This window comes from Desmodus rotundus, chromosome 6, assembly GCF_022682495.2.
Source record: "Desmodus rotundus isolate HL8 chromosome 6, HLdesRot8A.1, whole genome shotgun sequence".
Lineage (NCBI taxonomy): Eukaryota > Metazoa > Chordata > Mammalia > Chiroptera > Phyllostomidae > Desmodus > Desmodus rotundus.
In genome coordinates, this window is record NC_071392.1 from 94498917 (window position 1) to 94524142 (window position 25226).

General features: G+C 66.2%; 2 protein-coding genes across 14 annotated transcripts; both read left to right on the plus strand.

Moving 5' to 3' along the window:
• Positions 1–544: 544 nt before the first annotated feature.
• On the plus strand, positions 545–14358 carry RBBP8NL (RBBP8 N-terminal like). 12 transcript variants are annotated; one of them, XM_045194841.3, is made up of 14 exons: positions 545–675; positions 5488–5606; positions 6549–6591; positions 7126–7221; positions 7532–7644; positions 8067–8139; positions 8602–8726; positions 8834–8913; positions 9105–9262; positions 9693–10419; positions 10600–10726; positions 11114–11271; positions 11364–11496; positions 13020–14358. In XM_045194841.3, exons 2-14 carry the CDS (start codon positions 5546–5548, stop codon positions 13037–13039), a joined length of 1914 nt encoding a protein of 637 aa, XP_045050776.2. In that variant the 5' UTR covers positions 545–675; positions 5488–5545; the 3' UTR covers positions 13040–14358. The 12 variants fall into 12 exon arrangements, 11 of the variants coding, with proteins under 11 accessions (XP_045050776.2, XP_053783157.1, XP_053783156.1 ...); XM_045194840.3 differs by having other exon boundaries at positions 628–718; XM_024559869.4 differs by having other exon boundaries at positions 628–718; positions 11192–11271.
• Positions 14359–15449: 1091 nt separating this feature from the next.
• CABLES2 (Cdk5 and Abl enzyme substrate 2) lies at positions 15450–24232 on the plus strand. Of its 2 annotated transcripts, none has more exons than XM_024559456.3 (10): positions 15450–15847; positions 19310–19381; positions 19469–19561; positions 20501–20578; positions 21152–21260; positions 21629–21794; positions 22135–22238; positions 22624–22730; positions 23198–23402; positions 23627–24232. In XM_024559456.3, exons 1-10 carry the CDS (start codon positions 15462–15464, stop codon positions 23765–23767), a joined length of 1461 nt encoding a protein of 486 aa, XP_024415224.3. In that variant the 5' UTR covers positions 15450–15461; the 3' UTR covers positions 23768–24232. The 2 variants fall into 2 exon arrangements, with proteins under 2 accessions (XP_024415224.3, XP_053782881.1); XM_053926906.1 differs by having other exon boundaries at positions 23746–24232.
• The last annotated feature ends 994 nt before the right edge of the window (positions 24233–25226 follow it).

Below are 25226 nucleotides of genomic sequence, written 5' to 3' on the forward strand. Positions count from 1 at the left end.
GGCGGCGCTGGGGGAGGCTGCTGCCCCGCAGAGGCAGCTCTTGCCCACCCGACTGCAGACACAAGGTCACCGTGCGGAGGGCAAACTCACAAACCACAGGCCCGGACCCACCCACAGCCTAGCCGCCCCCGGGGCCCAGCCCCACGGGATGACCCCAGCTTGCCCCCCACACACAGGCCTGCCTGCTGTCCTTGGAGAGGGGCAGAGGGGCAGCGCTTGGCAGGGCATCCCCCCAGACCCAGAGGGGCGCCTTCAACAGGCCCTACACTCCTCGCCCTCAGTTTGCAGACAGGGAGACCGAGGCCAGGATGGGAGGTGGCCACCTGTGCCCCAAGGCGACCAGACCAGAGGTCAGCTCCCTCCTGTCCGCCCCCACCCCCAACACCCTCCCCACCTCCGTTGGCCCTGAGTCGGAAGCCCGGATTCTCCTTGTTAACTGGCCAGAGGCCGGGGCCACAGGGTATTATGGGGAAACAATTCCATCTCTATGTGGGTTCAAGCCCGACCCGTTTTGCCACTTTCTGCTTGATGGCAGAACCCGCTGGGCGGCTTCAGGCGGTCTCTGCCTCCTTTCTGCTCCTGGCAGGGACGGCCTGGAACCTGTCGAGCGGGTTTGGCCAAAATCGTGTCTTGCTGCCTGTGCAAGCTCACACATTGCTCCCTGCTGTCTCCGAGGTGGGTGCTCGGGCTGCGGAGGTCAACACGGGCGAGGGGCCATGTGAGTGCCTGGGACCAGGGCCCCACAGCTCCAGCCTTCCGAGGCAGGGGAGAGGCCAGGGTCCCTGTGGGGGTGCTTGCTGGGGGCGCCCTAGCCTCCACTCTGGGCAAGAGGAGGGCAGGAGGCGGGCTGGCTGGACTGGAGAGGGGCGCAGCCGCCTATAGCTCGTCCGAGGAGCCGAGTGGGGGAGGGGCCCGGAGGGCCTCCTAGGCAGGGGCCAGGGTGCAGAGGCAAGGCTGCCGGCAAGGGCTCAGGGCACCAGGAAGGGGCTGGCCAGGCACTCCATTGGGGCCTGCCCCACAGCTGGGTCCTCACAGGGCAAAGGTGCAGTCCTGGGGGTGGGGGGGTGCAGGGTGCGTGGTCCCCCACGCAGTTGGGCACGGCGGGACACAGCTGCTCTCAGCTTGGTGTCTCTGGGGAACAGTGACAAAGAGCTGGGGGGGAAGGGTCCTAGTCAGCCTCCCCCAGCCAGGCCTCAGGGAGGCGGCAGGCAGCCCACCCTCGGGAAGTCAGGTTGCAGGGCCCATGGTTACCTGAGCTGCAGAGCAGCCTCAGCCAGCCCAGGAGACACCTGCCCTGCCCTCTGTGCACGTGTGTGAGTGTGCATGTGGGGTCTGCAACCACGAGCGCAAACGAGCATGCATGCACATGTGTGTGCGGGGGGCGGTGCCTGAGGGTGGCACGTGAGCGTATGACACTCATGTGCCGTGGTGTGTGCTAACGTGTTAGGGTCCCGTCTGTCCGTGGGGGGGAGGAGTCCCGGCTGAGCACGCATGCTACGGGTCCCTGTGTCTGGTAGAGACCTCCCCGGCAGGGACGTGTCTCTGGACAGGACCCGCCACCCTGCCCTGGCCCGGGAGGTCACCAGGAACCCCTGTTTCTGCCCCTTGTGAGCTGGTGCCTGTGATGGGTGTCCTCACCCTGAGCCTCAGCTTCCTCATCCACAAACGGCTGCCATGGCTGGTCCGTGGGTGAGCGTGAGACCCACCAGGCCACCGTGTGTGAGGGCACCTGGCGTGGGGGGCCCCAGGCTGGCCACTGACCGCCTGTTGGTCAGGTGGCCACTGGAACGCCCAGGGTGTCTGAGGAGCCCCGACAGCCCGAGGTGGACAGGAGCGCAGGGCAGGGCTCCCCACCTGTCTGCTTGACAGCAGGGACGCTGGGGCTCAGCCAGTGAGTGACGGCCCCTGCTTCAGGGCACCCCCAGAGGGCAGACGGAGACCCTGGAGCCTCGCACCCGCTGGGAGCTTCGGGGCTGGATCTGTGACGGGGGCGAGGAGCCCACCTCAGACAGCCACACACACACACACACACACACATGCTGAGCCCGGCACGCAGTAGGTGCTTCGGTAACTCAGGCCGAGAACATGCAGCGGCTCTGACAGTGGGCCTGGCCTCATGCAGGGGCATGTCCCCCAGCAAAGGGCCCTCGTGGCAGTGGGACCTGAGTGGTCCCAGGGAGGGGGCCCCTGCGGGTTTCGAGTGAGGGAGGCACTCATGGGGGACACAGGGTTTCTACCACAGGAAACTGAGCACTCAGCCTGACAGGCACCAGGCTGAGACTGTCACCGGGCAGGTGTCACGGGGAAGTGGTCTCACGACACCCTGATATGGGGGATGGGGTAGCGTTACCCCCCAGATGAGGAAACTGAGGCTCTTCGAGGTAAAACCTCTCACCCGAGCCTGCACAGGGGGAAGAGGCAGGATGGGGGTCCCCACCAGTGCTACAGGCTTGTGGCTTGCGCCCCCATGCCTGGGCGCTCTGCACTAGCTGGCTCTGCTCAAGGTGAGGGGCAAGTGGGCAGGGGCGTCAGTGTGGCCACCCTGCCCGCTCCTCCCTCCCCTCCCTCTACCTGCTTCTCCCAGGGGCTCGGCCCCAGCTGAGGCCTCCCAGCTGGGATGGCCCCAGGTGGGGGGCTGGGAGCTGCTGCATGTGTCTGGGGCCCTAAGGGGCAGAACTCAGGTCTTGGATTCCCACCCCACCCCCGAGGGCAACTCAGGCCACCCTCACAGGTACAGGGCCCCCAGGCCTGAGGGGGCCTGCCTCACCCTCAGATTTCCCCGAACCCACAGCCCCCAGCTACGCGGGGCACTCCTGGCAAACACAGAGCCCACTGACCTCCCAGCAGGAGGCTACAACCCAGGGTCACTCTGCCCACAGCCACCACCCTCTTCCCCAAAGCAGCAGGGCCGCCTCCACCTCCCGCCACCCCCAACCCCTCCCCAGCCCTTCCCACACTCCAGGAGGGTGGACAGGACAGTGTACGCCTGGGACACTGTCCACTTGGCCTTAGCCAAATCCTTTTTGGTCACCTGCCCTCCTGAGAACATCACTCTGTCCCTACTGCCCTGGGCCTCCCTGGGAAATGAGGGGCCCCTGCTCTGCTGACAGCCGCCGGCACAGCCCTGCCTAGGACACTTGTCCGCACTGTCCCCCTGCTCAGCACGCAGGCGAGTGTCCCCTGCTGTCCGCCGTGGACCCTGAGAGGAGCAGCCATGGGGGCCAGCAGGGCAGCTTGGGGCACAAGGAGAAGCCCGGCAGGAAGTGAGTGGGCCCACAGAGGGCACCACAGGGACAGCATTGGGGACACTGCTTGCCTCTCGTGGGCCCACACAGCCAATCCTGGGCCCACAGCACTGCAGGCTCCCTCAGGCTCGTCCTTTATCAGAGGCAGCCCCACCCACGGGCCACCAAAGGCGCTGGAGGGAAGAGCCGCCTGCCGGGCGGGTCTGGGTAGAATTTCCGGCACTGCGGCTCAGCCTTTCCCAGGCCGTCCTCGCCCGCCTGCCAGGAACCTGAGCCCACGGAGGCCCCCTGTTCTAAGGGTTCCCCTCCAGGGGCCTCACCATGAGATAAAATCTGCACAGTGAACACAGCAGGGCCAGCGGGACACAGCCGGGGTCCCCAAAGGGCAAGGGCGCACCCCCCACAGCCTCAGAGAAAGTTCCAGCCCTAGCTTCCCGATGCCCCACCAGCCTCTGGACCCAGTGGCAGCTTCCCTCCCGCGTTGCCAGAGCCTCACCGCCCAGCACAGAGCCGCCACGCGGGCACCCCACTTCCCACCAGTGCCCGGGGTGGCCCGCAGCCCGGGCAGGTCTGACAAACGAGTTTGGGGAGCCCCATCTTCCTGTCCCTCCACTCTTCACCACACCCCAGCACCCTGCTAGGGCGGCTCTGCGGACACCGCAGGGCACAGGGCTTCGACCCATCCTCCAGCCAGGCCCAGTCTCGCATCCAGAGTCCAGGCTTCCTGGTGCTCTGATGCTAGACCCAGGTGCAAGGGCCTGGCCAGGAGCCCGGCTCCCAGTCTGCTTCCCAGCAGGCAGCCCCAGCCCCCGCTCGCTGCCCTGGGCTTCTCTTCGAGTCTCAAGGCCTGCTCCCTGCAGGCAGAGCGGTCCCCAGCCCCACCCCCAGGAGCCTGCCGCCCCTACTTCCAGGGCCCTGGTGTGCAGCGAGATGGCTTTCGGGTGTGCGCTGGCCTCCTGTGTCGCACAGAGATGGCAGATGACTTGGGGACATTCATTGCTCTATCCATGGACATCCGGCATGGCATTGGGGGTTCCCGTTTGGGACTGTGGGCTGCTGCTTCTGGGAGCTCCCGCACATCTTCAAGGCCCTGTGGCGGCCGTGGCCTCCAGCGACGGGCCGATGGGGGATCGAGCAGAGGTCTAGTGCACAGTGTGTCCTAGGGAGAGGGCGGAGGAAGGGAGCTGGACACAGGGGCCCGGGCGACGGGCCCCAGTCCCGGGTGGTGGTCCAGTGGTGGCTTGGACCTGGTGGGCATGGCAGAGGAGGGAAAGACGAGGTTCTGGAAACAGTAGGAGTCCAGCCAATAGTCGCTCCCGAGGGGTCAGTGTGGGAGGTCAGGGGGAGAGGGTTCTAGAGTTGCAGGGGCAGGCGGCCTGTTTACAGGGTCCGGTGGCCAGCCAGGTCCTCAGGCCGAGGACCAGACCTGGAGGCCAGACCCAGAAGGATGAGGGCAGGCCCTGGAGGGTAGGCGCCCTTGGTGGGGATGCAGGGGGCCAGGCTCCACCCCGGCCGATCAATGCAGAGCCGGGGCAGGAAGGAGTACCAGGAGCTCTCAGAGCCCAGGTGGGCCCAGGGAGCCTGGGCCTCAGCTCCCCGACACGCACACACATACACACACATACAGGTAACACGTGTGCAGCCGGGACACAGTATACAGCACACACATGCGCACACTGCTCAACATGTGCACACACTAAGCATGCACATGCACACACAGCACACTGCCCGGCCGGGGCACGGCAAAGCCAGGCAGAGCGAGTAGGAGCCAGGACAGAGGTCTGAGTGCGGGAGGCCCCGGTGCCCCACAGCGCCCCCAACCCCTCTGAGAAGGACCTGGGAGAGAAGCTTCCCCAGAAGGCCTCTGCATGTTGCAACCAGCTGATGGGTTCACAGAGCATGTCACAGGCACCCCACACAACAACAGGCCTGGCTAGGCCCAGCCACAGCTCCCAGCCTGTGGCCCATCCTCCTGGGCCTGGGGCCAATCCACAGCCATGGGAGTGTGGGGAGAGGGGGCCTGCTTTGCGCTGAGGCCAGGGTGAGGTAGCGGAGACTGAGTGGACAGGCCCCATGCCTCCTGTCCACACCAAGCTCCCCACAGGACGCATGCTGAGAGCGGGACAATGTGGACGAGGCCACTGGGTCCTCTGTGTGGACATGACCCCGTGGGAGTGGTGTGGGGTGGCCCACAGGCCGTTCCCATGCCAACGTGCTCCCCTCCCCACTTCCTGCCCCACAGGCTGGAGACTGAGCAGCAGTAAGGCCGAGAGGCGGTCCCGCACCCCAGCAGCGGGGCCATGGACAGCTTCATGGAGTCCCTCAACAGGCTGAAGGCTGTCCACGAGCAGGAGGTCCTGGGTGAGCGTGCGGGGGCAGGGTGGGCGGGGTGGGTGTCCCCACAGGCGGCTCCCCCTGGACAGATGCTCCAACGGTCAAGGCCAGGCCAGGGCACTCCCACATGGCGCCCCCAAACCTCGGGCCCCACCTGCCAGGCCCAGAGCCCTGAGTGCCAACGCGTCCAGCTGCCCAGACTCAGACCAGTGTCCCAAGGGTGGTCCTTCAGGTGGTCTCCCAAAGGGTTAGCCCGACCTGACTGCAGAGAGCCGATAACCTCTCCCACCCAACGCGGGGGTCCCAGCACCCCCAGGAGGGAGGCCACCTGCCTCTGGGAGGGTGCTCACGGGTCCGGAGGCACAGATGTGAAATCTGCTGTTTGCCTCCGGGACACCCAGGCTGAGCTCTGCCCCTCCCACTACCACCTGACCCTGCACTCCCCACGCTTCAGGGCCTGGGCCAGGCCCTCCTGAGACCGACCATTCCACCAGCACCCATGCACACGCCTGAGGGCCCAAGGGCCCAGGTCACCTCCCCAGAGACCTAGAGAGGCAGGGTCTGCTTGGGCAACGAGGCCAGGCTGGAGCACAGCGAGGTGGCAAGGAGGGCTCTGCCAGGGTCTCCCCTAAGACCCCATCTTATTCCAGCACTAGCTGCACCCCCAAAAAAACACCCCTCCCAGGATCTGGCCCAGTGGTGGGCTTCTCCCAGCTTCACGGTTGCGGCCAATCTCCAGACAGACGCCAGAGCCATAGCTCCTAGCGGGGAGGGGACAGGAGACACTGGGGCCGGGCTGAGCACTCCTGAGACTGGGCACCCACCACGTGGGGTGGCCTTGGAGAGTCAGGGGGACACCCGGGTAGGGGTGGGGTGTGGAGAGGGACAGGAGGTACCTGGGGCTCTGCTACAGGAGTTGGCCGGCCACACAGCTTGGCCTGACCCCCTGCCCCTTCCGCGATCCTCCAGGCCTGCAGAACAAGCTTCTAGAACTGAACTCAGAGCGATGCCGGTGAGTCAGGACGGCCCGGCCCCGCAGGAACAGATGTGAGGGACAGCAGCTGGCCAGTCCATCCCATCACCACCCCCCCAACGCCAGGGTGCCACTCCGTCCCCAAGCACAAGTGGAAACAGGCTCAGCATGGGCGGCAGGGGAGGGAGTTGCCGGTCCTCGTCATGCCCATGCTCCTGGGCTGCAAACTCCAAGGTCACCACGGCAAGGGGCCCTCATGGGGCTGAGCCAGCCACGCCCACTCCGGGGCCCAAGATGTCCCGTAATTGTCAATAGGAACAGAAGTCATGAGAGACCTGAGGGGCCTCCCCGGGGCTCCCCAGCGGGGCCCCGTTCTGTCATTCGGGACAAGACAGAAGTCACCCTGGTGGCCTGGGTTAAGCATGGCCCACACGCATGGTCCCCATGCACAAGGAAGCCCCCACAGTAGGCACGCCCGGCGGGACCCAGCCCAAGACCCTGGGAGAGGCTGGCTGGGGGCAGCGTGGGGCCCGCCGGGCAGAGCAGCAGCCCCCCTCGGTTCAACCCCCACAGGGATGCCCAGAGGGTGGAGGAGCTCTGTGCCAAGAACCACCAGCTGCGGGAGCAGCAGAAGGCCCTGAAGGACAACGTGCGGGTGCTGGAGAACAGGTGGGCTGGGGTGGCAGTTAGGGAAGAGGGGATGATGACAAGGGGTCCGTGGAGAAGGAGTCTAGGGAGCTCTGGCAGTAAATAAACTGAACCAGACAGCCCCCTAGTGAGCCTCCTCTCCCCACCCCCACCCCGGCCCAGAGCCTTAAGCAAACTGCAGGACTGTGCCTGGTTCCTGAACTCACCGGGCAGGGGGTGGGGGGGGCTGCCACGGTTTGGGGACCACAGGGGCAAGTCCCTGGAGGGTCCAGCCCTTCCTCGGGCCTCGGTCCCCCTCCTCAGAGCAGCCCCTTCCTGCCCTGCCCTGCAGGCTGCGGGCCGGCCTGTGCGACCGCTGCACGGTCACGCAGGAGCTGGCCCGGAAGAAGCAGCAGGAGTTCGAGAACTCCCTCCTCCAGCACCTGCAGCACATCTTCATCCTCAGTGAGCCCTGCCCGTCCCCTCCCAGGGTGCCCGTGCCCCGCCCCCTGGGCCTGCCCCGCCTGGCATGGGGAAAGGGGAGAAGGCACTCCTTTCTGTGGGGGGGGACCCACACCCCAATCTACAGACCAATGATTCAAGTTCCCCGGCTTGCTCCAGCTTGTCCCTCATTCATCAGTCCCCTGGGCTGGGGCGTCCCGGCCCTCGACTCAGCGCCCTCCTCCCTGCGGTGAGCAGGACAGGCCCCCTTCTTTCTGGGGGGCCGTCCCAGGGACAAGATCCTGGGAGGAGGCTCCCCATCTCTTCCCACAGCCCTAAGGCTGGCGCTGTTCACTCAGTCACAAGCAACTACCCCCTCAGGCAGCGAGCTGTGAGGGCCCCTCCCCGCCTCCCGCCCCCACTTGTCTGACCTGTGTCCTTTGCAGCCAATGAGATGAACCGCCTGCAGGAGGAGAATGAGACCCTGAAGGAAGAGGTGACCCAGCTTCGGGGCTTGGGGTGAGTGGGGAAGGCGCCAGTGGCCTGACCCCCTGACCCCTCGTACCCCAACTCACAGCAACCACCCAGCACATGTCCATGGGGCACCAGGAGGAGGGGCATGGGGCGCAGGACCAGGCAGGGGTGGATGGAGGTCGAGTGCTGGGGTGGGAGTCCCCCGGGCCATTCACCACAGAGCCAACTCCTGACCTCAGAGTGACACGCACAGGGGTCCTGTAACCAGCCAGGAGCCCAGCGGACCCCTAGAAACAGGCTGGGCCCCTGCCCCGGGGGCGCTGACTCTGAGGCAGGTTGCTCAGCCTACAGCAGGAGCCCTGGAGGTGGGGTCTTGGGCAGCGTCAAGAGAGCTCTTTCCGGGTCGCCTGGGTCCCCCACACAGTGGTAGCGGGGACCCCAGGGGGGCTCCCTGGCCTTTCTGATTGTCTCTGGGGGCACTGCCCCCACCCTCCCCTCGGGTCACAGGCCCAAGCCCCCGTGTGGGGAGGGCACCCCGGACACCACCTCACCCCCGCTGTGCACCTCCCCGGGAGCCCGGAAGGCCACCGCAGAGAAGCTGCCGGGAGAGGAGGCGGAGGACTACCCCCCAGGTGTGGGTCCACAAGCAGGGCGGGCAGCACAGGCCTGAGGAGCCCTCGGGGTGGGGGTCGGAGCCGCCTCACCACCAGTCCCCTCAGCCACCGCTTTCCTCCCACAGAGAAGCCGGCATACCGCATGTCTCCAGGGGCCAAAATCTCCCCGAGCGCCAACCCTGCCGAGACACGGGCCCCAGACGTGGTGAGTGCCAGGGATCCCAGCCCCACGTGCTGCGTGCCTGTCCTCTCTGCCACACTGGGATCACGGGGCTCCGCATGACGCGGGTGGAGACAAAGCGCAGTGCGGGCTGGTGCCCTGCCCAAGGTCGCACAGAGAGCAGGGGCCACGGCCCAGCCCCCCCAGCTGACTGCCACCCTCCCCCATCTGTGCAGAGTCCCCAGCGGATCTCCAACCAGCTGCACGGGACCATCGCCGTGGTGCGGCCGGGCGCCCGGGCCTGCTCCACTGACCGGGGCTCCTCCAACGGGACACCCCCTGCCCTCAGCGGCCCACCCAGCCCGCCTTACGAGCACAGCCTACCCCTGGACAGGTGCGGTCCTGCCCACAGCCACCCCCAGGGTGGCCTCGGCTGAGCACCTGTCTCCAATCTGGTCCGCACTGGGGAGGGGTCCGTGGCCCAGGAGGGGCTCTGCCCTTCTGAACCTCAACTTTCTCAGTCCCCACCCGCAGCAAAGTTCCCATGGGGACACCTCCTGAACAGCCAGGGCGGGGCGGGGGACCTGCGGGGTGGAGGTGGGGCTGGAAGGGAAAGCCTCAGCCCCACGCTCCAGTCACCGCTGGCCAGGCGGCCCCACGACTTGGCCTCCAGGGCGGGGACGGTATGGGGGTTGGTGGGCGGGAACTACCCTCTCCCCTACCCGTCCCGTGACCTGGGCAGCTCTCCACACCTCTCTGGGCCCCCGTGACATGGCGGACTCCAGCGGGTCCTGTCATGGGGCCTCTTTCTCCCCACCCTCCAGCTTCCCGCGGGCCTCCCGGCCGTCCTCCGTGACCTACGAGTCCCTGAAGCACTCCCTCCAGGCTGACCGCCTCTGTCTCCTGAACCACCGCCTGGCCCTGCACCTTCGGAGCTGCCACAGCAGTCCCCGGGGCCCTGCAACAGCCCCTGGCGGCCCCCCACCCCAGGGCCTGAAGGCCAGAGAGGCCGAGGCCTGGGAGGAGCCCTCAGGCCTGCTAGGCCTGTCGGGCCCCCTGGTGGATGTTCGAGGCCCGAGGCTGGAGGGGGCCCTGACCCTGCTCCTGGCCCAGCAGCTGCGGGTGCAGGGACAGGCAGATGGCGCCAGGCTGAGGGGCCCCCACAGGCCAGGGGAGACACTGCCCTCCCCTCCAGTCGGCTCTGACTCCGAGGGGCCAGAGGGTGAGGTGACCAGGGCAGCCCTACCTGGGAAGCGGCACCCACAACCCGCAGGCCCCAGTGGCCCCAGCAGCCCCAGGGCGAAGGAGGCCAGGACCACACAGGACCACGTTCCAGACAAGCCCCTGGACCTCTCGGAGTGGGGCCGGGGCCGGGATGCCCCCGAGTCCACAGGCCGCCGGCCAGGGTCACTCAGTCCCCAAACTGCACACACTCCCAGTCCTGAGCCACCCCAGGGAGCGGAGCCACCCGCCCAGTCTGGACCTTGGGGACGCAGCAATGGCACCAAGGGAACCAGAGCAGCAGAGCCAGAAGAGCCCCGCACTCCCAAGGTGAGTCCCCACCCGGTTCTTACCTCCCTGGACCCGCACCCAGGCTGGCAGCCTGGCAGCCATTCCTGGTAAGGGTGCCTGGTGGCCTATCTGACCCCCAGGCTGCAGCTGGGACAGGGCCCACTGGCTGCACCCGCATGAACTCAAAGGAGCCCAAGCCATTACCTCGCTTCCCCCCAGGACCCCACACAGCCTCTCCCAGGGCCCCAGCCCAACCTGCTGTCTCCAGGTAGGCTCACAGATGAGTCCAGAGAGAGGCCAAAACCGTCCCCACGCCCACAGCGGCCTGACGCCGAGGGTCCCCCGGGTAAGGCTGTACCCATGAGGACCCAGCAGTGGGGCCACAGGAGGGGAGGGAGGTGCAGTGGTCGGAGTCAGTGGGGGGGTCTCAGGGCCCAGCTCAGCCCCCTGGGCCTGCGGGGCCAAACCCTGGGTCCCCCAAAGGCAGAGCTGGAAAGGAGTTGGGGGTCAGGGCAGGCGCAACTCTGACCACAGGCCGTGAAGGGAAGAGCGTCCTAGCAACTAGGGTCTGGGGGCAGGAGGTGGGCTCCCCATTGCACAGCAGCTAGGCCAGAGGACACCCCCGCAGGTGGGGTCCTGGTACCGGCGCTGGAGCCACGGCTCTGGGGCAGGGTGTTCAGCCTCTGTGCCTCAGTTTCCTTACCACACAGTGGTTGCCACTCACTCCTCCCAGGCTGGCCGGCCAGAGAGAGCCCTGCTGCCGCTGGGCCCCAGGCCGCCGCTAGCCTGACCTCCACCCTGCGCCCTGCAGAGCTCAGCACACCCGAGGCACAGCCGCAGGCATCGGACAAGCTGGGCCCGCGGGACGTGCTGGATGCCTCGGACAGTGAGGTGGGTCCCAGGCTCAGGTGGGCTCCCCCTCAGCCAGGGCTGCCCCAGGTGCGGGGGAAAGCCCTGGCCCTGACCACACCTCGCCCCACCAGGGGGGCCTGAGCCCTGAGGAGGCCTTGCCAAGCACACCGAAGAAGGCGCCCAGGTGCTTCTGCACTACGGAGCCCCGGCAGGGCCGTCCCCCAAAGAGGAAGCAGGCCCCATCCTCTGACCAGTGGGACAAAGGTAAGTGGCCAGGGGTGGGTGGGGGATCAGGGAGGGTGGGGAGTCACCGCAACCCCAACACCTCCACCCCACCTTTCTGGGCGCTTGGGGAACAGCCTCCTCAAACTGACGGGAGCCCAGAAACCAGCCCTCGAAGCTTGCCTGGAGCAGGTGCTCCCTTAACAGGAGGGACCAGGTGGGGTTGGGGTGATTCAGGACCCTCACTGCCAGCCCGGCCAGCCCCTCCACCCTGGAGGGGTGGGGCCTCCTGGACCCTCTTGACCACCTTCAAAGAACCTGGGGTGCAGGGTGTCCTTGTTCCTGCTGGGAACATGGGGGCTGCTCGAATGTGTGCCGAGGGCAGTGCCTGTGGGCCCGGCTCCTCCCGACAGGGCAGTGGGAGCAGGAGCCCGGCCTGCGGGCATCAGGACTGCCCCCTCTTCCAGCCCTGGCCACAGAGGCAGCTCTGGCCAGGCCTCCAGGAGCCTGAGAGCCTATGAACGCCTGGGCTAACTAGGGGCGCCGCCCGGCTGTCTGTGCAGGCCGGTCTGCTCCCAGGCAGGCCAGGCCGTGGCCACCACAAGGCACCATTGTTGCTTCGCAGGTGACTGAGGCCTGTGTTTGCGGGGTGAGCCATGGGGAGGGCCGGCGCACCTGTCTGATTTCCAGGCACTTCCTGCTGGGCACTATTTGGAAACTGTCCTGGTGGGCGTGGTCCACAGGGACATGCAGGTCCCTGCCCCACCCTGCACTCCAAGCCTCCCTGTCCTGCCCTACAGCCAGCACAGGGGCTCCCCCACAGGCGCCAGCATCCCTCAGCACCCACACTGGCAGTTGGTAAGAACAGGGTCCTGGCCCAGCTTGTGGCCAGCTCCGCTACGTGCCAGGCAGGGCACTGCACAGCTCGGCACGGGGGCGGCACGCTTTTGTGGTGCCAGTGGCGTCCAGTCACACTGCTCCTGGGCCTGGACCGTGGAAGACCTCTGTCTCAGAGGTGGGGAAACTGAGGCACAGAGAGGCGCAGCAACTCGCCCAAGGTCACAAAGCAGGTCCCGGGGTCAGAATTCCGACAGGTTTTGACCCAGGTCTGAGTCTCGTTCAGCATCAGCCATGTGCCTGGGGCCCAGCCCCTGTGGGTCCTGGGTTGGTGCCTGCCCCATGGCCCCAGCCGAAGGGCAGGCCCGTGGAGGTACCTGGCCAGTGTTTCGGGGATTCTGGGAGTGACTGCCCGTCAGCCTGGGACATCCAGCACATGCCCTGCCCCCTTTGAGGCAGCGAGGGAGGCCCAGGTTGGCCTGGCCAGCCTCAGGGTCACACAGCTGGAGAGTGTTCTGCTCCCCCCAGACCAGCAGGGCTCACCATCCGCCCCATGGCTCCAGTGTCTGGTGCTGTCATGAGAAGTCACCCCTGCCAGGGTGGGTTCTCAGGTGCCCATGTCCAGAGACTGCCCTCAAGGCCCTGGGGAGACTCCAGTGTCATTTCAAGGGAGGACATGCAAGACCACCACTGGGCGTCCAAGCCTAACTTCAGTCCACTTCCCTCAGCCTCCAAGAAGCTGTCCTGAGGGAGAAGGAACTCCAGGGGAGCCCCTGACGGCAGCCGGGGGCCCGGGGGCCCAAGACCCTGAGGACGAGGGCCCCTCATCCTGCAGCAGCGGCTGGGGGGAAGACCTACAGAGCTTTGGCCAAGGCACCACGGCCCACCCACTTGACTGCCCGCGGCCCGGACAGCCCACACTGTCAGCACAGCCCGGCCCAGGGGGAAGGGGACTGGGTCCTCACGGTGGGCACAGGGGCTGGGAAAGACAAGAGGGAGCCTTTCGAACCCTTCCATCACAGTCCTCCCAAGAATAGCCGTTGGACCTGCCACCCAACCCTCTCCCCAGCACCTGCTCCAGAGCAGGGGTTCGAAGGTGCAAGCGTCAGGGATCCTCAAACCCAGCCCAGCTCCACCACTGCAGCGCACAGACAGCCCTTACTGGGCAGCGCCGCCCCACCCAGTCCCCTCCGACCATCCCAGACCCTACTGGCCCAGCGCTCCCGGCTTCCCGTCCTCGCCGGGCACGGAGCTGCAAGCGGCGGTCTTGGGCGCCCCCTGGTGGTGGAGTCCCTCAAACAGACGCTGGGAGTTTGGGGAGGCCGCGGGCAGCGGGGCGGTGCCTCCGCAGAGAGGGTCCCCCGGAGGCGCTGGGAGAATGAAGGTGCAAAGAAGGGTGGCATGTGTGGTTAGCGAGGTCGGGGGCGGCTGGCGCAGGTGACTCTTGAATGTGTCCAGGGCCGGGGAGGTCACTCCCTTACAGAAGGGCAGGACCAAAACCAGCAGGGCTTTGGGACAGGGTGCCCTCTGGGGACGTCGGGGAAGAGCACTGAGAATGGGCACAGGCCCTCACACAGCCCCTCCTCACAGACACCCCCCAGTCCCTGGCCCCACATCTGCCACTGATGCTGCAGGGCAGCTCACCCAGTGCTCCGCCCGCAGCCCCCAGGACATTCTGCCTCCCCAGCCCTTCCAGAGGGCGTGCCTCCGAGGCCTCCAGGAGAAGAGCTGAAACAGCGTCTGGGACCCACCCAGACGCTCCGGTCAGGATTTAAGACGCTCTGGGAGGCAGTTCCCCTGCGCAGGAAGTTTGAGAGCTGCCCCTTCCAGGACAGAGGCAAGGCATGGGGCAATGATTGGCCTGGATGAGGCCTGGGGCAAACTGGGGGGCAGGCCGACTAACGGGGGCGCTGCTCCACACTTTGATCCAAATGTCCAGAGAGGAAATTCCCAAGAGAGTAGTTGGAGGGGGCGGGGGTGGGGGCGGGCGTCCACGTGTGCCTGAAATCTCCTAGCTGCTGAAGGTGGCATTGATTTTCCCAAAATCAAATAAAAGAGAACATGCGATTTGCAGGCCTGGGTGGTGAAGGCTTGTGGGCGATGTGGACGGGTGGCGGGAAAGGCAAGAGGACAGACTGGCACTGAGCGGGCCTCATTCTGCTAGCCAGTGAAGGTCACACGGAGGAGACATCCCCAGGCAAAAGGGGGGTCAGGGGCCGGAAAGGAGCGGGCCGTGAAGCGGGGCCCTGATTGACGACGGTGATGGCGATGACCTTTCATACTCTTCGAGACCAGAGGCGCGCCTCCCATTTTCCTGGCGCCCGCCCCTTCCCCGCTGACCAGGGCCGTGGGGCGACGGGCAGCGCCCGCAGAGGTATTGCTGAGCCGCACAACTAAGCGGCGAACGCCGGCTTCCAGCCCAGCGCAGACAGCGCTGGCAACGCCCCCTGCGGAGCCAGTGCTTTCCTGACTGCACCCTGGGTTGAAATCGCTGTCCCCACCCGAAGGCAGCACCTAAGCCTGAACCCCTGACGTCAGAGAGACGCGGGTGCAGAAGAGGAAACTGAGGCCTGGATCACTTTGCTGCTGGGGGAAGGGCAGGACCGCCCCGCCCTGCCAGCCCTCCCAGACCCTCCTCCCCGCTTCAGTTAAGGGGTTTGCCTCGGCGGCACTGCCGCGGTGCCCCACAGCCATTCCGGGAGCCTGGGGATCCTCGGCAAAGACAGCAGTTTGCACACTGAAGGGCCTCGCACACGGCAGGTGACACAGCTTCAGGCTCCACGCAGCACACACCCGGAGGGGAAGTGCGCTGGAGCCTGAAGACGCAGTCTCGACGGAGACCGATCACGAACCCCGCAGCCCAGCAAGAGCCCGGCTTCCGAGGAGGGGACTCAATACCGGGGTCCCGTCGTCGCTTGGCTCCGGGCCAGGACCGGCAGGAACGCGGGCGAGCAGATGATGGGCGCGCGGGCCCTCCGGGCACAGGGACACCACCTCAGTGACCCAACGGAGCCGTCCCCTAGTTCAGCGGCCCTCCCACGGCTCCTTGCTGACCAATTGCCGAGCGCGACTGAGGTATATTTGCATGAGGGCGCGCCGCAACCAATGGGCGGCGATTCGAGGCGCTTGCGCGCGGGTGGCGGCGGGCCGCCCGCGGGCTCAGTTAGAGGATGGCCGCTGCGGCGGCGGGTGGAGCCGCGGGCCCGGCCCCCGGTCCCGGCTCCGGCCCAGGTCCTGCCGCCAGGGCCCCACCGCAGCCGTTGCGGAGACGCGGGGACTCGCGGCGCCGCCAGGCCGCGCTCTTCTTCCTCAACAATATTTCCCTGGACGGGCGGCCCCCAAGCCTGGGCCCGGTCGGCGAGAATCCCCAGCCACCGCCGCCGCCGCCCGCCGAGGCCCGCGAGCCGCCGGCGCCGCCCCCGGGGCCCGAGACTGCGCCCCCCGCCCCGCCGGGCCCGTCCGGAACCGCGAGCAGAGCCTCGGCGCCCCAGGGCCTGCTCAGCCCCGTGCCCCCGCCCGCGCCCGCCGGCCTCGGCCTGGACGCGCAGCGCCACAGGTGAGTGGGTCGGGCGGGGGTGCGGGCACCCGGTGACTTGGGGCCGGCAGTCCGGGGTGGGGTCTGGGGTCCCCCTGCACAGGACTTGGGGAGCAGGGTCATCGGGAGCCCCACCGCCCATGACGCCCGGTCGGGATGCAGGAGGTGACCCTGACCCTCTGTGAGCCCCAGGCACAGGGTTGGGATGTCATGGCCCGGTCATCAGGGGCTCAGCCAACCCCTTGGACATGGTGTTGGGGTTTCCTCAGGCACCCTATCAGTCCCCAGGCACCGGGCTCATGGCCCTTAATCCTGCCTGCAGCTAATCAGGGGGTCATGGTGCTCTCAACCTTGTCAGTGCCCTGAATGTGGGTTTACTCAGAGCTGTTGGCCCCCAAACCCAGCGGCAGCTCTGGGACACCCCTCCCAGCCCACCTTTACCAGTGCCGGGACAGAGGACACAGGCTCCCGGGTGCCTCTCCGTTTCCCCCTGTACTCTCTGATCTAGGCGACCCCTCCCTGTGGACCAGGGGCTTCCCTGCACTGGACAGCTAGCCTCAGAGTCTCCTGCAGACCGTCATCCCCCTGCACCGAGGCTGCCCCCATCCCCACTGTCCCCTCTGAGCTCTGCATCCCTGGCCCTGTCACGTCCCAGCCGGCAGCTACTCCTCAGTCCCCAATTCCATCTCCAGGGACCCCTCGGCTGTCCCGGAGCAGCTCCCACCCAGAGTTCAATCCCTGCGGTCCGTGCCCCTGCCCACAGCCCCTGGGGGCCAGACGCCCGCTTCCATCTACCAGAAGCAGAACGGCAGCATCCAGTGACCCTGCCTCCTTGGCCCCTACCTCCCGACCCCGGGCTGGCCCTGGGGTAAGCCCTGCCCACAGCCCTCACCCTGAGGAGCGACAGGTTTCCTGGACCTGGGCACCCGGACTGCCTGCTCATCACGGCCCCTACACGGCCCCTGCCCGGCCTTCAGTCTGCAGCACAGAGCTGCTGGGCAGTGGGCAGGCTCAGAGGTGGGCCCTGGAGTCCAGAGGCGGCCTCCCACATGGGGGTCATCAGGGCAGCACTGGCATCATCACCTGCAGCCTGACCCTCGGGTTTGCCGGGGTCTTCTGGCTGGGCGGGCCGCACCCACAGCACTTTGAAGATGCAGCTTTGCTCCCCTCCCCGGTGTGAGTCCCGAGCAGGCCAGGCGTCTTTTAGGGGTCTGTCTGTGGGCCAGACCCTGTGGACAAGGCAGCGGCCGGGCCCTAGAACTGTGCTGGTGGGAGGGGCTCCGGGAGGGGGGCTGCGGGGAAGGCCTGGAGCCCTGGGTGCCAGCGGGGTTGGGGCACCGCTGCCCAATTCTGAAGAGGGTGTGTGGCGGGCCTGAGCTTGGGAGAACTGGGACACGGCGGGGTGTGGTCAGACTCAGGCGCCCCAGGGGGCCTTCACACTGCACCCACAATGCCTTGTGTCCCTCCACCCCTTGCCTCTCCCTCCTGCTTAGCCTTCCAGTCCCTGTCCAGGTGCCCTTCCTGCCCTCCTGGGGCCCTGCCCTTGTGTCTGGGGATCGCTGTCCCAGCCCCAGCGGACAGCAGGGCAAAACAGACCGCCTGTTTCTCTCTGTGCTCCCCAGGCCTAGGCAGAGTCACTGCCCGGTATGTGAGGGGCGGCCAGCCTCGGAAAGGTGGCTGCCGGCTCCTGGCTTTAGGCTTCAAGGATCCACTGTTGTGTTTCAGGGTTGGAGAGGAGCCTGAGGTTCTTTCCCAGAATCCGAGTCATGGTGTGGTGCTGGGCCCAGGCTCTGGGGACAGCTGTGGGAGGAACTCCAGCCCCACCACCCAGTGGCTCTGTGACCTTGAGCAGATGGCACGGCCTCTCTGAGCCTCCGTTTCCTCCTCCATGGGGTGGACTTGCATTAAGCACTGCCTGCTCAGGGGCTATTGTGAGGCTGGGTGAGTGTCCAAGGCTTAGTGAGGATGGCCGTGGCCCAGTGACAGGAGACTCTGGTTGCAGTCAGGCTGCTCAGGGAATGCAGGGCTCAGCCCACGGCGGGGAGCCTTCAAGACCCTCGTTTCACCCCAAGGACTGCTCACACGGTGTTTACTTTTAGTTCAGCTCTCAGCACACACGGGCACACCGGGTTCTAGGCTGCGGCTGGGTCAGACCAGGCTCTCAGGAGCCCCCTGGCCCGCCTGGTACCACGACATGGTGCTTCTGTCCCATCCTGGGAGTGGGCTGCCGGACAGAGCCCCTCATGGGGCAGCCTTGTTGGTCTAAAAGGTCATAAGTCGAGTTAGGGTGTGGGCAGGGCCGCATGCCCTCCAGGGGCTCCAGGGGAGGGTTCAAAGTCATTGGCATTGGCACCTGTTGCGTGCCCAATGTAGAAGAACAGTCACTTCAGTGGGGCCACCTGTTCTCGGGTGGTCTGACCCTATGTACAGCAGTGCCTTCCCTGGCCCCCTCACTCACTGTGGGTGTCAGGAGCCCTCCTGGGCAGGGTGTGTCCTCAGTTACAAGGTGAGGGAAGTTTCTCGGACACCACAGGCAGCGTCCGCTAGGCAGTGACATCTCTGCCAGGCTGTAAGTGTGTTGCGTCTGGAAGGAGCCCTGGTCCCGGCAGTGCAAGGGGGCAGGCTGGAATCTGGGCTACAGAGCCATGTGCGGGGCGGGGGGGGGGGGAGGGTCCCAGCTGCACTCCCCAGCCCTGTGCCTCAGTCTCCCTGCACGTCGGTAAACAGAGGGTGGTAATACTGCCTCCCCAGTTGAGCTATTGTGAGTATCCAGCGTATCTACGAAACACGCACAAGGAAGGGGAGGTAGAGGAAAGTCCCAGACAGAAGTCTGCCGCGTGGGGCCGCAGGCGGCTCAGTCCCTGCGTGACCTGGAGTTCACCCGAGCGGCGCGCTGGGCCCTGCGAGCTAGGGTGTGCGGGTACTGCTCAGCTGCAGGGCCACGCTGGCGGGAGAGGGGGGGGGCGGGCAGCAGCCCGGGCACCCGCCCAGCGTCTCCATGGAGACCACTGCTGGCCCAGGCTCACAAATGAAGCCCCAGGCACGCACCTGCCATTGCACCGCCTGGGAAATTGCCTGAGGAAATGAGCTGAGAAAGCCCCTTGGGGCCACCCTGGGGCCTGGGAGCCCCGCCCTTGGGGCAGGGCAGACACAGAGGCAGACACCTGCAGGGATGGTCCCCTCTCCACCAGGCAGCTTCCTTTCCCTGTGCGAGCCCTGACAGCCACTCCAGCTGGGCATCCTCTCAGGGCAGGGCCGGCCTTGTCCCCCTCCACAACCCCCACCTGGGGCCTCAGGACGCGGGATCTGCCCAGCAGGCCTCCCCTGCTGCCCCTTGAGCAGACAGCACCCCTGCCTGCAGAGGCCCGACCGCGCTCCTCTCCCCAGCCCCATCCTGGCCGGGCACCGCTGCAGCCCGAGCCCCTGCCTGGTTTGCCCTGCCCACCCTGGGTCTCTGCACTGAGCCCTGCTATGTCTTCACAGGAGACGAGTTGCCTCCCAGCGCTGTTCCCTCGAGTTCCTAGAAGACACGGTGGGATGTCCCTCAGTTCCAAGGTAAAGGTCCGCTCTGCAGCCCTGCACACCTGCCCTGGGGGCCAGAGAGGGCTCAGGAGGGACAGGTAACCTGTATTTCGCCTGCAGAACCAAGCACATGCCCGGCTCCCCCAGACACAAGGGCCTGAAGAAGACCCACTTCATCAAGAACATGCGGCAGTATGACACCAGGAACAGCAGGTAGGGCCCCGCCCCCACGTTAACCCAGCGCGGGTCCATAGCAGCCCCTGCCCTGGCCGTCCCCGGAACCCCAGGGACAGCAGATGAGCACAGGTGCGGAAGGAAGGGGCGTCGGTGCGGGTGGACGCGTGCAGGACAGAGGGCTGGGTTCATCCCCACACGCAGATGGGAGGCCGAACTAAAGCCCCAGCCTGGCAGCGACCCCCAGGGGTGCAGCCAGTAGGCATGGCCCCCCGAGTCCCAGGTCTGCAGACGCTGGGCAAGGCCTCTCTTCTCACCTGCCCCTAACACCCTGCCCTGCCAGCCCTGAGGCATCTGAGTGCCCCACCCTGACCTGAAGGGTCCCCACACTGCACCCCCTGCCACTGAAGGCCACGCTGCCAGCTGTCCACCCTTCCCAGCAGTGGCCTTGGTTGGACAGCCCCAGGGCCCCCAGCATGACCAGCTGGGTCTGGGACTGAGGGGTGGGCCCCGGGCACATCTGACAGGCTGGCTGACCTCAGTGGGCACTCGGTGGGCAGTCGTCCCAGACATGAGGGGAGTCTGACTGTTGTCTTCCCTGCCAGACTGGGGCCTTGCCAGGCAGAGCCTTTCCCAGATGTGCAAGGGCTCTCCCCTGCGTGGTGCGCTCTTATGGAAGGTTCCTTTACAGCCACAGGGTGCTTTCTGACACTCTTAGGCCCCGCCTCCCCAGGATGGCTGAGGAGGGGCTCCCTGAACTGAGCGGCCCTGTGGGCACATGCCTTTGCCGTGTGTGTCTGCCAAACCCCGACCTTGGGAACCAGGGTCCTGGCCTCCAGCCTCGGCCCTGCCACGGGGGACCAGACCCACTGGCCCTGGCCTGAGCGTCCACTGGGAACCTGGGGAGGTTGCCGTCTCCTGCGGCTCTGTAGGAAGGAGCTCTCCGCAGCACCGTTCTGACCTGCGCCATCCCCACAGGATCGTGCTGATCTGCGCCAAGCGCTCCCTGTGTGCGGCCTTCTCCGTCCTGCCCTATGGGGAGGGCCTGCGGGTCAGGTGAGCAGCGGGGGGCTGGGGCTGGGCTCAGCCGGGCTCCCCGCAGCCTCCCCCAGGTCTGCACAGCAGACCTGCCCCTCTCCTGGTTCTCCGGGAGGGGGCATGACGCGCCTTACTTCTGTTTGAGCTGCCTAAAAGTCAGTGCTGGGGTGCTCCCCTCCACAGGGACACTGCCGTGTGTCCTTGTGACCTGGCCAGGTAGTTGTGTCCCGTGTGTGACCTGGGAAGAAGCGGACAGCCGCCAGGGTGGGGATGACACCTGGGACCTGGCATAGAAACCGCCTGCCTGGTGTGACTGCGGGGGCGGGGGAGGGTCACCCCTGGAGTGCAGCCTTGCATGAGGCTACAACCCGGGCTGTGGGGCCACGTTGCCGTCCGACGTTTTAAAAGGAAGAGCCTGGTCCAGGGAAGGGGCGAGACCAGGCAGCACTTACAACAGGCATCCGCACCTGCGTCCCAGTGACGCCAGTGCCGCTGCTCTCTGACACGAGCGCTGTGGCACCTGCCCTCGCGACTGGGGGCCTGCTGGGGCCAGGGGGAGGGCCCACAGTCCCCGTGTGCCATGTGTTGCAGTGACCTGAGGGTGGACAGCCAGAAGCAGAGGCACCCATCTGGTGGCGTGTCCGTCTCTTCCGAGATGGTCTTTGAGCTGGAAGGTGTGGAGCTGGGAGCTGACGGAAAGGCAAGAGCCGACTCCGCGCAAACGGCTGGGCGGGTGCAGAGCTCACATGCTGGAGAAAATGAGCGCGTGGCCGTGGCTCCCCTCTCATCTTCTTGATTCGAGGGGCCAGCAGGAGCGAGCTGCCCCGCCCTGCGACCCCAGGGCCCTTGGCCTGGGGTTCAGAGGGCAAAGGCATCTGAGGTGGGGAGAGCGTGCCTGTGTCACAGGTCCAGACAAGGGCTGGCGGGGGTGGCATTCTAGAATATTCTTGTCACTGAGAGGGCTGACAGGTGAGCAGCTCCAGCCTCAGCCTGAGCCAGGTCACAGGGGGCGCGTTCATGTGGCAGCAGTGAGGAGCAGGACCGCCGCTGATGTGCTCACCTCTCCAGGTCGTGTCGTACGCCAAGTTCCTGTACCCCACCAACGCCCTGGTCACACAGAAGACAGACGGCCACGGCCCACCGCCCCAGCCCCGGCCCAGCATGCCCCGGGCTCTGCCGGCGTCCAGATACAAACCCGCTGCTGCCAAGCCGGCACCCACCGGCACAGAGCTAGGTACCCTCACCGGCGCGTGGGTGACCCCTTGTGGCAGCAGAGCAGAGTCACATTTGAACCCACAACCCCAGGTTGAGACAGAGGCCAGCCTGGGGCTGGGGAGTGGCCTTTCAGGACAGAAGGGACTCTTAACAGAGCAGACACGCAGCCAGGCAGTGCAGAGAAGCTGTGTTCACAGGTGGCTCTTTGGGCTGGGACATCCTCTTCAGGATGCCCTTCCCTTCCACCCGCGCTGGGAGCTCCTCCCACACCCCATGGGACCTGGCACAGGACCTCCTGCCCAGCGTGACCCGAGGAGCACCACCCCCACCCCAGGGTCAGGGCTGCCTTCTGCCTACAGGTGGTGACGCAGGGGACGCCCTAGAGTACAACCCCAACCTGCTCGACGACCCGCAGTGGCCCTGCGGCAAGCACAAGCGGGTCCTCATCTTCGCGTCCTACATGGTATGGTGGGCGCAAGCCACTCTGCTGCGCCTCGGGTGTGGGGGGCTGCAGGCAAGCTGCCCCAGCCCTGAGGGGCCCAGTGACACCAGAGCAGGGCCGCCCCGCCCCCAGCCCCAGGGCACCGGCGGCACCTTGCAGAGAGGCATGCAGGGCCAGAGAGCAGTGCTGGCCGCCCACCCTGGGGTCAGCCCTTGCCTTCAGCCTGCACACTCCGCAGCCTGGGTCCCCACACGCAGCCTCAGCCCGCCACCCTCCGTCCCGAGTGTGTCGTTCTCACGGACCTGGGGCCCCTCTGAAGGCATGGCACCTCCACGCTTGCAGGCCAGGCCAGTGGGAAGTGGTCATGCAGCGGCCCGGCCCCAGCCTCCTGCCCCCTGTGTTGCAGACAACGGTGATCGAGTACGTGAAGCCCTCCGACCTCAAGAAGGACATGAATGAGACTTTCCGGGAGAAGTTCCCACACGTCAGACTGACGCTGAGCAAAATCAGGAGGTAGGGAGGGCGAGGCCCCCTGGGAGCATCCCCAAACTCACTTCTGCCGTGCGCCACCCTGGGGCTCCTGCTGGCCTCTCTTCCCCCTTTCCTTCCCGCGGCTGTCTGCGCCCACTGGGCCCCCCTCACCAGCACCCGCAGCCCCATAGCGGGCAGATGCCGGAGCGGCCAGCCGAAGCTGGGCTCCCTGTCACTGCCCTCCGCTGGGGCTCTGCCCTCCGCTGGGGCCCTGCCCTGCCAGCTCCCACTAAAACCCACCCCAGTAGCCCTCACAGTACCCAGGCTCCCAGGGTGGTCCGGGCACCACCTCAGCACACCCACACCTCAGTGCCTGTGCCCTTGTGGCGACCTCCCTGCACAGCCACAGGAGAGCAGGGACTCCGTCCTCTGCAGCGGCCCTTAAGAGAACAAGGCGAGACGAACAGCTGGTCTCACAGAGACAGCCTGACTCCTGTGTAAACCCGCAGTTTGAAACGCGAGATGCGGAACCTCTCTGAGGAGTGCAACCTGGAGCCTGTGACGGTGTCCATGGCCTACGTGTACTTCGAGAAGCTCGTCCTGCAAGGCAAGCTCAACAAGCAGAACCGCAAGCTGTGTGCCGGTGCGTGCGTGCTGCTGGCCGCCAAGATCAGCAGCGACCTCCGCAAGAATGAAGTGAAGCAGCTCATCGACGTGAGTGCGCACACCCCGGCCACGCCCCCCCCAGGTCCGCCCAGCCCCCACGCCCTCCCCACCACTGCATCCTGACCCACCGGCAGCATCACCCCAGCTCGAATTTGAAGCCTGAGCTGAGCGCTGCCCCTGGGGGCAGTGGTCGTTGCCCACTCCCCACCTGCTGACTTAGATGGGAACCAGAGCAGGGGCCCCACTGAACCCTTCTTTCTTCTTCAACACAGAAGTTAGAAGAAAGGTTTCGGTTCAACAGACGGGACCTAATCGGGTTTGAGTTCACAGTGCTCGTGGCCTTGGAACTGGCTCTCTATCTCCCCGAGAACCAGGTGTTACCTCATTACAGACGCCTCACGCAGCAGTTCTAGTGGAGGATGCTGCACAGACCGCCCTGGCGCCCACCCGACTCTGCGCACCCACACTGTGGGCCCCAGGAGCTGTGCCCAGGCAGTGAGGTGCACCCCAGTTCCACTGCCTCCAGCTGGGGGCGCACCGGCCCGGCCTTCCCATGCTTGCTTTCCTGGGGGAGTGGGTCTCGCTCCCCGGCACAGCTCGCCTGTGGTGCTTCTGAGTGTTCTTGTGCTCTTAGGTGGACAGAATGTGGGACATGGGAGTCTTCCTGGGCCTGGGGCTGGTCCCACACTAGGACCTCAGATTTCACGTCACGGCCTCTGCCCCAGTCTCTGCACTGCCTCGCCCTCCATGCAGCGTCACGGCCCTCTGCACCCGCCAGACGTGCAGAGATCGCTGCAGCAACGATGAAGCATTAACCTTGACTGTTTGGGTTTGGGGTATGAGACAGTGCTATGGAACACATCCCTGCCCCGGCCCCCGCCCCCGCAACCTGACCCCATGAGCAGAGCCCTGGAATCAGGCTGGGCCAGCAGAAGCAGACCCTTGTTGCTTTTGACCAGTCTTACTCTCGGACTTCTACTCTCCCGAGCACCAGTCACTGCAAAGTCCTAGCACCCAAGGGTCACGCGCCCCAACAGGCCTCAGCACACACGTCCACCCCACCTGGATGCCGCCCTTTCACCTCCACCAGGAAAGCGCCACTGGTCAGTGACACTGGACCTTCTGGGGACTGTGCGGCTGGCTCCTGATCTCACTGAGCAATATTGTGACAGAAAAGCAGCCTATTCATCACGGGGTATCCTGCCCTGGGGGCCTTTTTCTGGAAGGAACAAAGGCTGGTGAAACAAGGTGTGTGAGGCTGACCTGAAACCACACTTGACCCTCAAGCTGGGAGACTGACCCTTCAGTCCCCACCCCAGTGCCGCCTCCCTACCTCCATCCCTCAAGCCAACTCTCTCACTCAGCAGACCCCAGTGGGGGGCACCTGTCACTCCTGAGCCAGCCCGGGCCACGCCAGCATTACCACATTCAGCTCTGCAGGCCTGTGTCATCCTTGCATGAGCTGTGATGTCATCCTCCAGCTCGTCACCCTGTCCGGGAAACAGCCCCACTGCCTGGGCCATCTAGCTGCTTCGCCAGTGCGCCACAAACCTGTGGGGGGGGGGGGGGGGGGGCGCGGCTCCGGGTCAGCCCCCACGCTGTGCCCTCGCTGGCGCTCTCACAGAAAGGCCCACTGTGCTCATCACAGCGCCCAACCACCAGCAACTTCCGCCTGGACCTCAGTGGGGGCACTGGCTGGCCAGCTGCCCCCCAAAGACCCATTCCTTCTCTCACTCCCAGGGGAGGGATGGAGGACCAGGCCCACGTCTGCACCCCAACCTGCCTCACTCCCACTCCACCTGTCCTGGATCCAAGCTGAGGCGAAAGGAAGGTGCCAGCTGCTAGGCCCCAGGAAAGCAACCTGTCCGGCCA